The sequence below is a fragment of the Strix uralensis genome, unplaced genomic scaffold (genome assembly GCF_047716275.1).
Source record: "Strix uralensis isolate ZFMK-TIS-50842 unplaced genomic scaffold, bStrUra1 scaffold_258, whole genome shotgun sequence".
Classification (NCBI taxonomy): domain Eukaryota; kingdom Metazoa; phylum Chordata; class Aves; order Strigiformes; family Strigidae; genus Strix; species Strix uralensis.
Genome location: NW_027436856.1, coordinates 26,217 through 37,603, shown reverse-complemented (window position 1 = coordinate 37,603; position 11,387 = coordinate 26,217). Strand labels below are relative to the sequence as shown.

At 76.4% G+C, this 11,387-nt stretch overlaps 2 protein-coding genes across 3 annotated transcripts; one reads left to right on the top strand and one right to left on the bottom strand.

Moving 5' to 3' along the window:
• Positions 1-300: 300 nt before the first annotated feature.
• On the bottom strand, positions 301-2,071 carry CD79A (CD79a molecule). Its single transcript, XM_074857681.1, has 5 exons — positions 1,769-2,071; positions 960-1,391; positions 773-891; positions 624-692; positions 301-537 (listed from the first exon to the last, which is right to left on the bottom strand). The coding sequence occupies exons 1-5, from the start codon at positions 1,839-1,841 to the stop codon at positions 424-426; spliced, it is 807 nt and encodes a 268-aa protein (XP_074713782.1). The 5' UTR covers positions 1,842-2,071; the 3' UTR covers positions 301-423.
• A 482-nt stretch (positions 2,072-2,553) lies between these two features.
• ARHGEF1 (Rho guanine nucleotide exchange factor 1) lies at positions 2,554-11,285 on the top strand. 2 transcript variants are annotated; one of them, XM_074857680.1, is made up of 31 exons: positions 2,554-2,722; positions 3,045-3,083; positions 3,195-3,284; positions 3,369-3,482; positions 3,737-3,835; positions 3,915-3,957; positions 4,287-4,392; positions 4,461-4,601; positions 5,089-5,118; positions 5,237-5,339; positions 5,527-5,617; positions 5,728-5,766; positions 5,955-6,116; positions 6,194-6,308; positions 7,168-7,352; positions 7,427-7,573; positions 7,648-7,730; positions 7,812-7,937; positions 8,036-8,150; positions 8,255-8,355; positions 8,437-8,514; positions 8,587-8,662; positions 8,760-8,927; positions 9,176-9,263; positions 9,340-9,441; positions 9,535-9,602; positions 9,681-9,833; positions 10,003-10,188; positions 10,302-10,453; positions 10,573-10,647; positions 10,838-11,285. In XM_074857680.1, the coding sequence occupies exons 2-30, from the start codon at positions 3,057-3,059 to the stop codon at positions 10,639-10,641; spliced, it is 3,057 nt and encodes a 1,018-aa protein (XP_074713781.1). In that variant the 5' UTR covers positions 2,554-2,722; positions 3,045-3,056; the 3' UTR covers positions 10,642-10,647; positions 10,838-11,285. The 2 variants fall into 2 exon arrangements, with proteins under 2 accessions (XP_074713781.1, XP_074713779.1); XM_074857678.1 differs by having other exon boundaries at positions 9,532-9,602.
• The last annotated feature ends 102 nt before the right edge of the window (positions 11,286-11,387 follow it).

The window sequence follows — 11,387 nt, the reverse complement described above, 5'->3', positions numbered from 1 at the left end:
CACCCCCCAGGGACCATCCCCCGGCGCAGCCCCAGGACACCCAGTGAGTCCCCGGAGCCCCCCCCCCGGTTCAGCCGCCCCGAGCGGCCCCTGCGGTGCTGGGGGGGGGGGCGGTGGCTTCATGCGGGACAGGGGCGGGGGACCGGGAGGTGCCACCCCCCCCCCCCCCGGCTGCCGCCGCGCCCGCAGGGCTGGCAGGGACCGGAGGCAGCTTCGCCCTCCCGCGGGTGTTTTACCGGCGCTCCGCGGGGCGGGGGTCCCTGTGCCCAGAGCCCCCCCAGCAGCACACAGACCCGGCCGGTGGCTCGGCAGCTTTATTGGGGCGGGGGGGTGGTGCGGGGCGAGCCTCGTGCTCACGAAGCGAAGCCTCGAGGGGTGCGCGGGGGGGGGGGGCGAGGGTCCGGCGGGACCCCCCACGCCCCCTCAGGGCTTCTCCAGCTGCGCGTCGGCGGCGTGCAGGCTGCCCACGTCCTGGTAGGTGGGCTGCAGCCCCCGCGAGATGTCCTCGTACATGGAGCACTCGTCCAGGTTCAGCCCCTGGGGGGGGCACGGCGCGGGGGGGTCAGGCCGGCGGGTGCCGCCCCCTCCCCGCCCCACCCGCGGCGGGCGCGGGTCCCGCTCACCTCGTAGAGGTTCTCCTCCTCGCAGATGCTCTTCTTGGTCTGCAGCAGCCGCTCGTTGGCCCAGCGCTTCTGCAGGGCCAAGCAGGACAGCGTCAGCGCGGCCGGGGCCCCCCTCGGCCCCCCCCCGGCACCCCCCCGCGCCCCCTCACCCTGAAGAGCAGCAGCAGGCCGGGCCCCACGGCGCAGAGCAGCAGCAGGACGCCCTCGGCCGTGATGATGCGGTTCTTGGTGGACTCCCTGATGTTGAGGAAGGGCATGGCCGCGGGCTCTGCGGGGGGGGACGGGTCAGCCTGGGGCCCCCCCGCGCCCCGCGCTCCCCGCACCCCCCGCACTCACCGCGCACGCGCAGGAAGGTGCCGCAGGACTGCCCGGCGGCGTGGCCGGCCTCCACGCGGCAGTAGTAGAGGCCGCTGTCGTGGCGGGCGAGGCGCGGGAAGGCGAGGCTGAGCCGGCCGGCCTGCGGCCGCAGCTGCCGGCCCTGCCCGGCCTCCACCGGCGCGTGGGGGCGGCTGCAGTTGCGGTGGGGGCAGACCCGGTACCAGGTGGCGCGGGCCCCCGCGGGGGCACGGAACCGGCACTCGAGGCTGAGGGCCTCGCCCACGGCCGCCGTGCGGGACGTGGGGCCGGGCTCCACCGCCACCGTGCCCGTGGGGCAGCGGGCGCCCGCACCGCGCTCCACTGTCACCGCCAGGGGGGACGCCCGGGAGGGCGGCGGCACCGAGCACTCGCCGCCCCGGCATGCGGTGGTGGGCGCCCGGCAGAGGAGCCCTGCGGGGAGGGGGCGTCACCGCGGGGAGGGGGCGTCACCGCGGGGAGGGCCCCGCCCCGACACCCCCGCCCCGACACCCCCGCCCGGTTTCGGTTCCCGCCTGGGTGCTGTTGACAGGAAGCCCCGGGGTGTCCCGGGGGACCCGCTGGCACACGGGGGGCGGCAGGGGGGGCACGGGCACACGCAGACGCCGCTTTTCGGGGCGCCGCGCTGACCCCCCCTCCGCCCCGCCGCCGGCCGGCCGCCCCCAGGGTCACCGCTGCCGCGGGGCGCGCAACAAGCCCGCCGTCGAGGTGAGGGACCCGCGGGACCCCTGACCCCCGCCCCGAGCCCCCGCGCCGAGCCCCCCGCCCCGAGGCCCCCCCCGAGCCCCTACCCGGGAGGAGGCCGAGGAGGAGGAGGAGGGGGAGCAGGAGCGGGGCGCCCCGGGTTTGGGGAGCGCCCGCCATGCCGCCGTCCGCGCCGGGCCTCGCACCAGGAGATGCGCCCCGGCGCCCCGAACCCGCCCCCCCGGGGGGCCGCGCGGGGCGGGGCCGTGTGGGGGACCCCGCCCCGAGACGGGGCGGTCTGGGTGGGGGGGTCCCGGGACCCCCCTCAGGGCGCGGGGCGGGCCCGGCCTCGCCCCTCCCGCAGGAAGCGCCGGGAAGGGGCGGGCGGCGACGGGCCGCGGGTTCCTGCTGCCGGCCCGGCCCGGTGAGTGCCCCGGACACGGGGGGGCCGGGGGGGCGCTGGGGGGGGGCTCCGGGGCCGCCCCCCCCGTGCCTGTCACCCGGGGCGGCAGTGCCGGGGCTCCCAGCGGGGTTCGGGCGGGCCCGGCCCCCCCTAAACCACACCCCGCCCTGCCCCACACCCCCGGGCCCCCCCCCCCCCCCCAGCAGCGGGGTGCCCCCCCCGCCCCTCCCTCCCAGCACCGTCCCCCCGCGGCCCGGGCTGGAGAGCGGCCAACGGGGCGACAGGGCAGCGGGCCGGGGGGGCCGGAGCGGGGTGTCCCCTCAGCCGCGGGGCAGGGCCCTGTCACTGCCGGGGGGGGGGCCGCGGGCCGGGGGCGCGGGGGGGCCGTCGCGCAGCCCCAGGGCGCGGCGGGGGGGGGCCGGGGCGGCCGCACATCACTTCCTGCAGGAAGCTTCGCTCGCTCCGGCAATAACTCGCGGGCCGCCGCTTTGTTTTACAGCCCGGGGAGACGCCTTTCCGCCGGGGGGGGCACCCGCAGAGCCGGGCCCCCTGCCGCTGCCCCCCCGCTCCCTGGGGGCCGCCCCCCCGCTCGCCGGGGCCGGGGGGGGGTTGCCACATTTCCTGCCCTGCCAGGAGCCTGTCGCCAGCTCGGAAGCAGGTAGCTGCGAGGGCAGGGCCGGGGGGGGGGGTTTGGGCAGGGGGGGGCAGCGCTGGGGCACCCCCGCAGTGCCCCCCACCCCCCCAGGAGGTGCCCCCCGAAGCGCCGGCCGGTGGAGCGGGGCCCCCCCGCCGCGGGGCGCTCAATGGGGCCCTTTGTGCGGCACAGAGCCCCTTTGAGCGCGGCGCCGCCCCCCCGGCCCCCCCCTGCCCCGGCGCCGGGGGCGGGGAGGGCGCCTCCGCCGCGGGGGGGCCCCGAGCCCCCCCCCCCCGAGCCCCCCAGGTGTGACCCCCCGCCGCCCTGACGCCCTCTCTCCCCGCAGGACGGGGGCAGCATGGAGCCCGAGGAGGCCTTGAACGGGGTGAGTGCCTGCCCCCCCCCAGGACCCCCCCAGAGCCCCCCGAGAAACCGCTCCAGCGCGGGGGGGTCCCCCAGCGCCCCCCGTGCCCCACAGCACCCTGTCTGTCCCCAGAGCCTGGCGGCGGGCACCCGCGGGGCCGGCGCCTCGGGGGTGGCCATCATCGGGGCCGAGGACGAGGACTTCGAGAACGACATCGAGCCGGTGAGCTGGGGGGGGGGAGAAGGGGCGCCCCCTCCGGGCCGGGGGGGTCCCCAGCCCCTGACCCCCCCCCGTTGCCGCCCCCAGAACCCCGACGACCAGAACAGCCTGTTCCAGAGCCTGGAGCTGGTGCGGCAGCACCCGGCCTATCTCATGGCCTTCCTGCAGCACGTCGTGCTGCAGTTCGACTCCTGCCCCGTGGTGAGCGCGGCGGGGGGGTCACCGCGGCACGGGGGGGGGCACGGGGGGGACACACGCCCCGGGGGGGCACCCACGGGTGAGCGACTGCACCCCCACCGCCCCTCGAGTAACCTCTTGTCTCTGTTCCCCCCTCCCCGCTGGCAGGGGCTGGAGCTGAGGTAAAATACGGGGGGGGGACACAGGGTCTGTGGGTGTGGGGCGGCGGGGGGGGGCACCCTGCCTTCACCCCTCCCCGTGCCCCCCCCGCCCCCCAGCTCTGCTACCTGCACGTGGACATGCTGCGCAGGATGAACCCCAAGGAGGGCAAGAAGCAGTTCCTGGAGTTCTGCCACATGTTCCTGGACAAGGCGGGGGTGAGTGCCCCCCCCCGCGCACCCCCGCGCCCCGCGGGCCCTCGGCAGGGTCTCCCATCCTCACCCCCCTCTCTTGCAGCTGCTGCGGGTGCCCGTCCCCCACCAGGTGCAGTTCGAGCTGGGTGAGTGACACCCCGCTGCCGGGGGGGCCGGGGGGCCGCGGCTCAGCCCTCCCGCGCCCCCTGCATCCCCAAGAGCCCCCCCCTCCTTGGGGGGCCCCCCCGCACCCCCAAGAGCCCCCCCCTCCTTGGGGGCCCCCCCCGCCCCAGCCCTTCCTCTGCCCGCCGCACCCAGCTGCTGCGGCCGGGCCGGAAGCCGTCTGGGAAGCCCCAGCCAGGGTGAGCTCATGGGGCTGCGGGGGGGGGGAATGGCCGCAGGAGGCGGCGGGGCCCCCCCAGAGGCCGCGGGGCGGGGAGGGGCAGCGCCGCCGACGCCCCCCCCCTCGCCGCAGACCGGACGCGTCCCGAGCTGCTGGCGGACGAGGTGCAGCGCCGGTACCTGCAGGAGATCCAGGCCTTCCAGGAGCCCGAGATCTGCCGGCAGCTGGAGGACTTCAGGTCTGGGGGGGCCGGGGGGGGCGCGGGGGGGCTGCGGGGGGGCCCCGCCGCTGACATCCCCCCCCCAGGTCGAAGCGGCTGATGGGGATGACGCCGGGCGAGCAGGAGCTGGCGGAGCTGGAGTCGTACCGCACGCGGGACCAGGGCATCCGCGAGGCCAAGGAGAAGCAGCTGGCGGAGCTGCTGCTGGCGCGGCTGGAGGAGATGCAGTGAGTGCGGGACCCCCCCGCGGCGGGGACCCCCCCGCGCCCGGGGAGCCCCCCCGGCCCCGGCCGCCCCGCCGGGCCACCCCCTCCCTCCGCCACATCTGGCCGCTCCCCGCCGGGCGCCCGGCCCAGACCGCAGCCAGCTGCGGCGGCTTGGGGGGGGGGAGACCCCCCTGTCCTCCCCCCCCTTTTCCGGGGTATTGCTCCCGATTGCATCAGCCCCGCACGGTGTCACCCCCCCGCCCCCCCCGCCCAGTCCGGCCCAGTCCGGCCCAGTCCCTCCCAGCACACACACGCTTCTCCTGACCGGACCATGCTCTGGCGCCCGGCGCTGACCCAGCGATATGGGGCTGGCGTGCCGGTGAGGTGGGGGGGGCTGGGGGGGGCCAGGCGCGGGCTGGGGGGGCCGAGGTGTGATTTGGGGGGGACTGAGGCGCGGGGGGGCCCCGCGCTCCCCGGATGCCCGGTTCACGTTCTGCTCTCTCCCCAGCCTCACCATCTCTTCCGACGAGGAGAAGAGGTGAGGGGAGTGTTTGGGGGGGTCGGGGGGGGGGTCTGGGGGGGGGGGAGTCTGTGGGGGGGGACTGTGGGACTGTGGGCTCCCCGCCGGCCCCCCTCAGCCTCTCCCCCCCCTCCAGCTCCGCCATCTTCGGCGCCATCGTCACCTACATGAAGTACCTGGGGGTTAAAACCAAACTGGGCGATGGCAAGAAATCCAAATCCAACTTCTTCCGCAAAAAGGTGAGACCCCCCTGCGCCCTGCCCGGGGTGTGACCCCCCCCATCCCTGTGACCCCCCCCACTCCTCTGCCCCCCCCAATCCCTGTGACCCCCCCCCCACCCCTCTGAGCCCCCCACCCCTCTGCCCCTCCCAACCCCTCTGACCCCCCACTCCTCTGACCCCCCCACCGTTCCCCCCCCCCCCGCAGATTTCGGGGAGGAAGGCTGACGAGCTGCAGGTGAAGGCGCGGAAGGGTTTCAGCCTGCCGGGGGCCGCGCTCTGGGGCCGGGACGCCCACAGTGAGTGAGGGGGGGCTCTCCTGCCCCTTCTGACCCCCCCACCCGTCCTGGGGCGCCCGAAGCTGGGGGGGCTCAACCTGGCCCCCCCTCAGCTCCCTTTTCTCTTGCAGATGCTGATTTCAGGCAAAACAAAGTCCCTGAGAGCGAAGGTACCCCCCCCGCCCCCCGCCACGGGACCCCTGACCCCGGGGGGGCTCAGCCCCTCGCCCCATTCACCCCCGGGGGGGCTGAGCGCTGCCCCCCCCGCATGCCCCCTCCCCGCTGTCGGGGTCCTGGTGGGGGTCAGAGTTATTCTGGGGGGTGTGAGGGGGTTTCACTGACCCCCCCCGTCCCCCAGCCGAAAAGGGGCCGCACACTGAGAAGAAGGGCCCGAAGGCCGGCGAGAGGACAGACGGGGGGGCGGCGCGGCCCCGGGGGGGGGCAGCCGGGACCCCCGACCCCCCTGGCACGGCCTTCACCACCAACCCCCCGCCGGGGGAGGGCGCCGAGGGCGATCCAGGTGAGGGGGGGGTGGGTTTGGAGGCGCAGGGGGGGCCCTAGCGCTCCCCCAGCTCACCCCCCCCCCCCACCCTGCAGGCTCGGACCCCCCCGGCCCCTCGGAGCTGGGGGACCCCCCCCCACGGGGCCTCTGCCCCCCCGAGCCCCCCGCCGGCGAGCAGCACCCCCCAGAGGAGGGGCCCGAGAGCGAGAGGTGAGCACCCCCTGTTCTGCCGGGGGGGGGCAGGCGACCCCCCGAGTTTGCACATGCTTCTGTGGGGAGAAGGGGGGCGCGGGGGCCCCCTCCTGTCCCCCCCCCCGCTTGGCTGCTGCCCCTCTGCCCCCCTAACCCGTTCTCTCTCCCCAGAAGGCGCATCAGGTTGGTGACCCCCGACCGCCCCTTGCATGCCTGGGGGGTGCGACGGTGCAGCTAAGTACCGGGGCCCCCCCTGCCCCGGGGCCCCCCCCGCCCCCACAGCCCCTCCCTCCCCCAGGCCCCCCGGGCTGGTGCATGGCTCCGCGCCCCCCCAGACGGACGCATGGCCCCCCCATCTCACCCCGTTTCTCTCTGCCCCCCGTCTGTGCACGCCCGCTGCCCCGCCGTGCTCTCTGTGCTGCCTGTTCCCGTCCATCCGTCCGTCCGTCCGTCTGCGTGTCCCCGCGTCGCCCCCTCGGCTTCCCCCCCCGCCCCCCGCCGCGGGGCCCCCCCGCCCCCCGCCCGCGCCCCCCCGCAGGCTGCCGGGGCGCTTGGGGCGCTCGGAGAGCCTGCGCCTGGCCGAGCGGAAGCGCTCCCGACGCGCCGCACGGGGCACCCGCAGCGACGTCGACCTGCGGGCGGCCGCCCCCCCGGAGCAGGGGACCGCGCCCCCCCCCCCGCCAGCGACCCACGTAGGTGGCGGGCGCCCAGCGGCCCCCCCCGCCCCGCTTGGGGGGGTGGGGGGCACCCCAGCGTCGCCGACCGGACCCCGGGTGTGGGGAGGGTGGGGGGTCGCTGCCCGTGGCGGGGGGTGCCCCGTGCTCACCGCCCGCCCCGGTGCTGACCCCCCCTCCCCTCTGTGTTCCCCCCCCCGCAGCCTGGAGCCGGGGGGGCCGGGGGGGGGCGAGCCCCCGCAGTCCTTTCTGCCTCCCCAGTCTGAGGAGACTGAGCCGCGCGTGGCGGAGCTGGAGCTGGAGCCGCCGGCCTGGCGGCAGCTCGCCCCCCCCCACGCCCTCCTCAGGCTGAAGAAGAGCGAAGTCAAGCGGCAAGAAGTCATCAACGGTGAGACACACCCCCCCGCCCCCCCGGGCCCCCCCGCGCCCCCCCGCGCCGCACTGACCCCCCCGCCCCCCCAGAGCTGTTCCTGACGGAGCACGCCCACGTGCGCATGCTGCGCGTCCTGCTCGAGGTCTTCTACCAGCCCATGCTGCGCGAGGCCTTCTTCGACGAGCAGGAGCTCTCCAACATCTTCCCCAGCCTGGAGGACCTGGTGGAGGTGCACAGTGAGTCGGGGGGGGGGGCCGGGGGGGGCGCGGGGGGGGCGCCGGTCCCACCAACCCCCCCCGTCCTGCCCCAGCCCTTTTCCTCGACAGCCTGAAGAAGCTGCGGGAGGAGAGCAGCTACGTCATCGCCGAGATCGGGGACGTGCTGCTGGCGCGGGTGAGCGCGCGGGGCGGGGGGGGCGGCGGGGCCGGGGGGGGCGGCGGGGGCTGACGCCGGCCCCCCCCCCCGCCCCCCCAGTTCGAGGGCACGGAGGGCAGCTGGTTCCAGAAGATCTCGGCACGGTTCTGCAGCCGCCAGTCCTTCGCCCTGGAGCAGCTCAAGGCCAAGCAGCGCAAGGACACGCGCTTCAGCCAGTTCATACAGGTACCCCGCGCCCCCCGGGGGGGTCCCTGTGCGTCCCCGCGCCCGCCGGGGGTGTCCCCGCGCCCCCCAGCACCCCCCAGCGCTGCGTCCCCCCCCAGGAGGCGGAGAGCCAGCCCCGCTGCCGCCGGCTGCAGCTGAAGGACATCATCCCCACCGAGATGCAGCGCCTCACCAAGTACCCGCTGCTGCTGCACAACATCACCAAGTGCACCGGTGAGAGGGGCGGGGGGGCGGGGGGGCCGTGCCGCGCCCCCAGACCCCCTGCACACCCCCCCGGTCCGTCTGTCCGTCCATCCGTCCCTCTGTCCCCCCCCCAGAGGCCGCAGGCGAGCGGGCCAAGGTGGAGCAGGCGGCCGAGTGCTGCCGCCAAATCCTGAACCACGTCAACCAGGAGGTGCGGGACATGGAGAACCTCATGGTAAGGGCCCCCCCCGCGCCCCCCCCCCGCACCCCCCACACCCCCCCGCGCCCCTGACCCCCCCCCCCGTTCCCCCCGCAGAAGCTGAAGGACTACCAGCGGCGCCTGGATCTCTCCAACCTGAAGCAGAGCACGGACCCGCTGCTGAGCGAGTTCAAGGTGAGGTGGGGGGGTGGCTGCGGGGTTCGGGGCCCCCCCCCGACCCCCCCCTGAGCCCCCCGACCCCCCCAGAACACGGACATCACCAAGAGGAACCTGGTGCACGAGGGGCCCCTGACCTGGCGCGTCACCCGGGACAAGGCCGTGGGTGAGCGCGGGGGCCGCCGCGGGCTGGGGCGGGGGGCTGTGCTGGGGTACCCCGCTGACCCCACCCCGGGGTTTCGGGGTGTCCGTGCCCCCCCCAGACGTGCACGTGCTGCTGCTGGACGACCTGCTGGTGCTGCTGCAGCGGCAGGAGGAGCGGCTGGTGCTGCGCTGCCACAGCCGCACCATCACGCCTGCGCCCGACGGCAAGCAGATGCTGAGCCCCATCATCAAGCTCAGCTCCGCCATGACCCGCGAGGTCGCCACAGGTGGGGGGGCGGGTGTGGGGGGACACGGGGCTGGTCTGGGGGGGCACGGGGCTGGTTTGGGGGTGCAGGGCAGTTGGGGGGGCTGGTTTGGGGGGACGGGGCGCCCGCGCAGACGAGGGGGCCGCGGGGCTGGTGGGAGCTGGTGAGGGGTCGCTGCCGGTGCTGCGGGGGCAGAGCAGAGCTGGGGGGGGCTGGAGTCACCCCAAAACTTGCCCTTGACACCCCCTTTTCGCTGCCCACCCCCCCAGACCACAAGGCCTTTTACGTCATCATCAGCTGGGAGAACGGGGCCCAGATCTACGAGCTGGTGGCGCAGACGGTGTCGGAGAGGAAGAAGTGAGTGAGGGGGGTGCGCGGGGTCGGGGGGGGCGCAGGGGTTTGGGGGGGCGCTCACCCCCCCTCTCCATCCCAGCTGGTGCGCCATGATCAGCGAGACAGCCGGATCCCTCAAGCTGCCGGGGTCCCACCGGGCCAAGACGTCGCGGGGGGCGCAGAGCCCCCACAGCCCCATCTAGTGAGTGAGGGGCGGCCTTGGGGCGCGGGGGGGCGGTTTTGGGGCGCGGGGGGGCGCCAAGCTCGCGCTGAGCCCCCCTCCCCCCCGCAGCAGTTACCGGGAGCCGCTGCTGAGCAGCTCCGAGAACGGGGGGTCCCTGAAGGAGCCGCTGCCCCTGGATGGTGAGCGGGGGCCGGGGGGGGACTGGGGGGGGCCCGGGGGGAGCAGCGGGGCCTGACAGGCTGTGCCCCCCCCCCCAGAGCGCGAGAAGGACGGGGCGGTGGAGGGCACCGAGTTCGAGGGGAGCCCCGAGAAGAGGGGGGCGGAGCGGGCGCTGGCCGAGCTGCTGGCGCTGCGCAGACCCCCCCGGCCCGGCGACGAGGGGGGCCTGGCCACCGCCGCGCTGCGCAGAGGTGAGGGGGGGACGGCCCCCCCAGACCCCCTGCACCCCAAATCCTGCCCCAACCCCCACCCCAAACCACCCCAAATCCTGCCCCGAACTGCCCCGCACCCCAAATCCTGCCCCAGACCCCCCCTCTCTGCACCCCCAGACCCTCCCCTCACCCCCCCGTCCCCCCTCAGTGTCAGCGCTGAAGCAGCTGCTGCCGCCGCTGCCGCCGGGGGAGGGGGACGGGGCTGCTGCCCCCCCCGAGGACGCCTGGGGGGGCCCCGGGCCGGCCCCCCCCGAGGAGGAGCGGCGGGACGCGGGCGACGGGGCCGAGAGCGAGGGCGAGGGCCGGGGGCAGCGCCCCGAGGGGGGGGCAGCAGGTACGGAGGGGGGGGCGCGGGGGGGGGGGGGGCACAGGGCGTGTAACCCCCGGGGGGGCACGGGGGCACCGCAGGGCATAACCCACCCCCCTCTCTCTCTGTCCCTCTCGCAGGGGGCCCCCCCAACGGCCCCCGCCCCCTGCCCTGGGGGTCCTGGCCGGCTGAGGCGGGGGGGCCGCCGCCCCCCCTGGCGCTGCCCCCCCCACAGGCGGCCTGGCTGGGGGAGGAGCTGCAGGGCCTGGAGGAGACGCTGCAGCGGCTGAAGGTGAGGGGTGGGGGGGCAGGGGGAGCTCTGGGCCCTCCGGGGGGCGGGGGGGTCTGTCCCCCCCGATGGGGTGGGGGTCCGGGCCCCCCTGTAACGGGGTGGGGGTCGGGGCCCCCCAGGAAATCGAGGAGCAGTTCTGGCAGCTCCAGCAGCTCCTGGCCAAGCGCAGCGGCTGTCTCTTCACATGAGGGCAGGTACGGGGGGGCGGGGGGGTCCCAGGGCACCTGCTGGGGGGCTGGGGGGGGTGTGGGGCAGATGCTGGGGGCTGGGGGGGGCCCATGGTTGAGCTGCGTTGCAGCCAGCAGGAGAGGGGGGCTGGGGGGGCCGTGGGGCACATCAGGGACTTGCTGACCCGTTTCTGTCTCTCCCCCCCCCGCTCCCCAGGGCCCCCCCGGCGGATTTCGGCCCCCCCCCGCCGTGGGGCAGCAGCTCGGGGCCGTGGGCCCGATCCTGGCTCGTCTGTTGCTCCACTGGGGGCACCCCCCCTCCCCTGGTACCGTTCTGGGGGGGCCCCGTGTGCCCCCCACGGCCCCCCCGAGCTGTTTCTTTGGTTTTTATACATTTGCTGGGATTTTATATAAATATATATATATGGGAGCGCCGCGGGGGGGGCTCCTGGGGGCGTCCGGAGCTGTGGGGCTGCTTGGGCGTGTTTTTAAACCTTTGTACAGAAAATGGGGGGGGTCCCCGAGGCGGCCTCCCCCCTGCTACCGCAGGGCCCCCAGACCCCCCCACTGCTGTGAGCAGGCGCTGGGACGGGGGCGTTTGGGGTGCGTCGGGCAGAAAACCAAAGAATTCGGGAAAATGCCAAATAAACCGTCGTTGCTTCTGACCCGCTTAGTCCTTTTGGGGGGGGGGGGGGGGGGGGGGGGAGCAGGGCCCCCCCGCCACTTGAGCCCCCCCCACCGCCTGGGCCCCCCCATGCCCCCCCCCG

Excerpts from the sequence above, each read along its gene's own strand:
- CD79A (XM_074857681.1), bottom strand. The coding sequence starts at position 1,841 with ATGGCGGGCGCTCCCCAAACCCGGGGCGCCCCGCTCCTGCTCCCCCTC. Across the intron at positions 1,392-1,768 it reads CCTCCTCGGCCTCCTCCCGG|GGCTCCTCTGCCGGGCGCCC; the intron begins GTAGGGGCTCGG and ends CCCTCCCCGCAG. Across the intron at positions 693-772 it reads GCCTGCTGCTGCTCTTCAGG|AAGCGCTGGGCCAACGAGCG; the intron begins GTGAGGGGGCGC and ends TTGGCCCTGCAG.
- ARHGEF1 (XM_074857678.1), top strand. The coding sequence starts at position 3,057 with ATGGAGCCCGAGGAGGCCTTGAACGGG. Across the intron at positions 8,928-9,175 it reads GACCCGCGAGGTCGCCACAG|ACCACAAGGCCTTTTACGTC; the intron begins GTGGGGGGGCGG and ends CCACCCCCCCAG. Across the intron at positions 9,442-9,531 it reads AGCCCCCACAGCCCCATCTA|CAGTTACCGGGAGCCGCTGC; the intron begins GTGAGTGAGGGG and ends TCCCCCCCGCAG.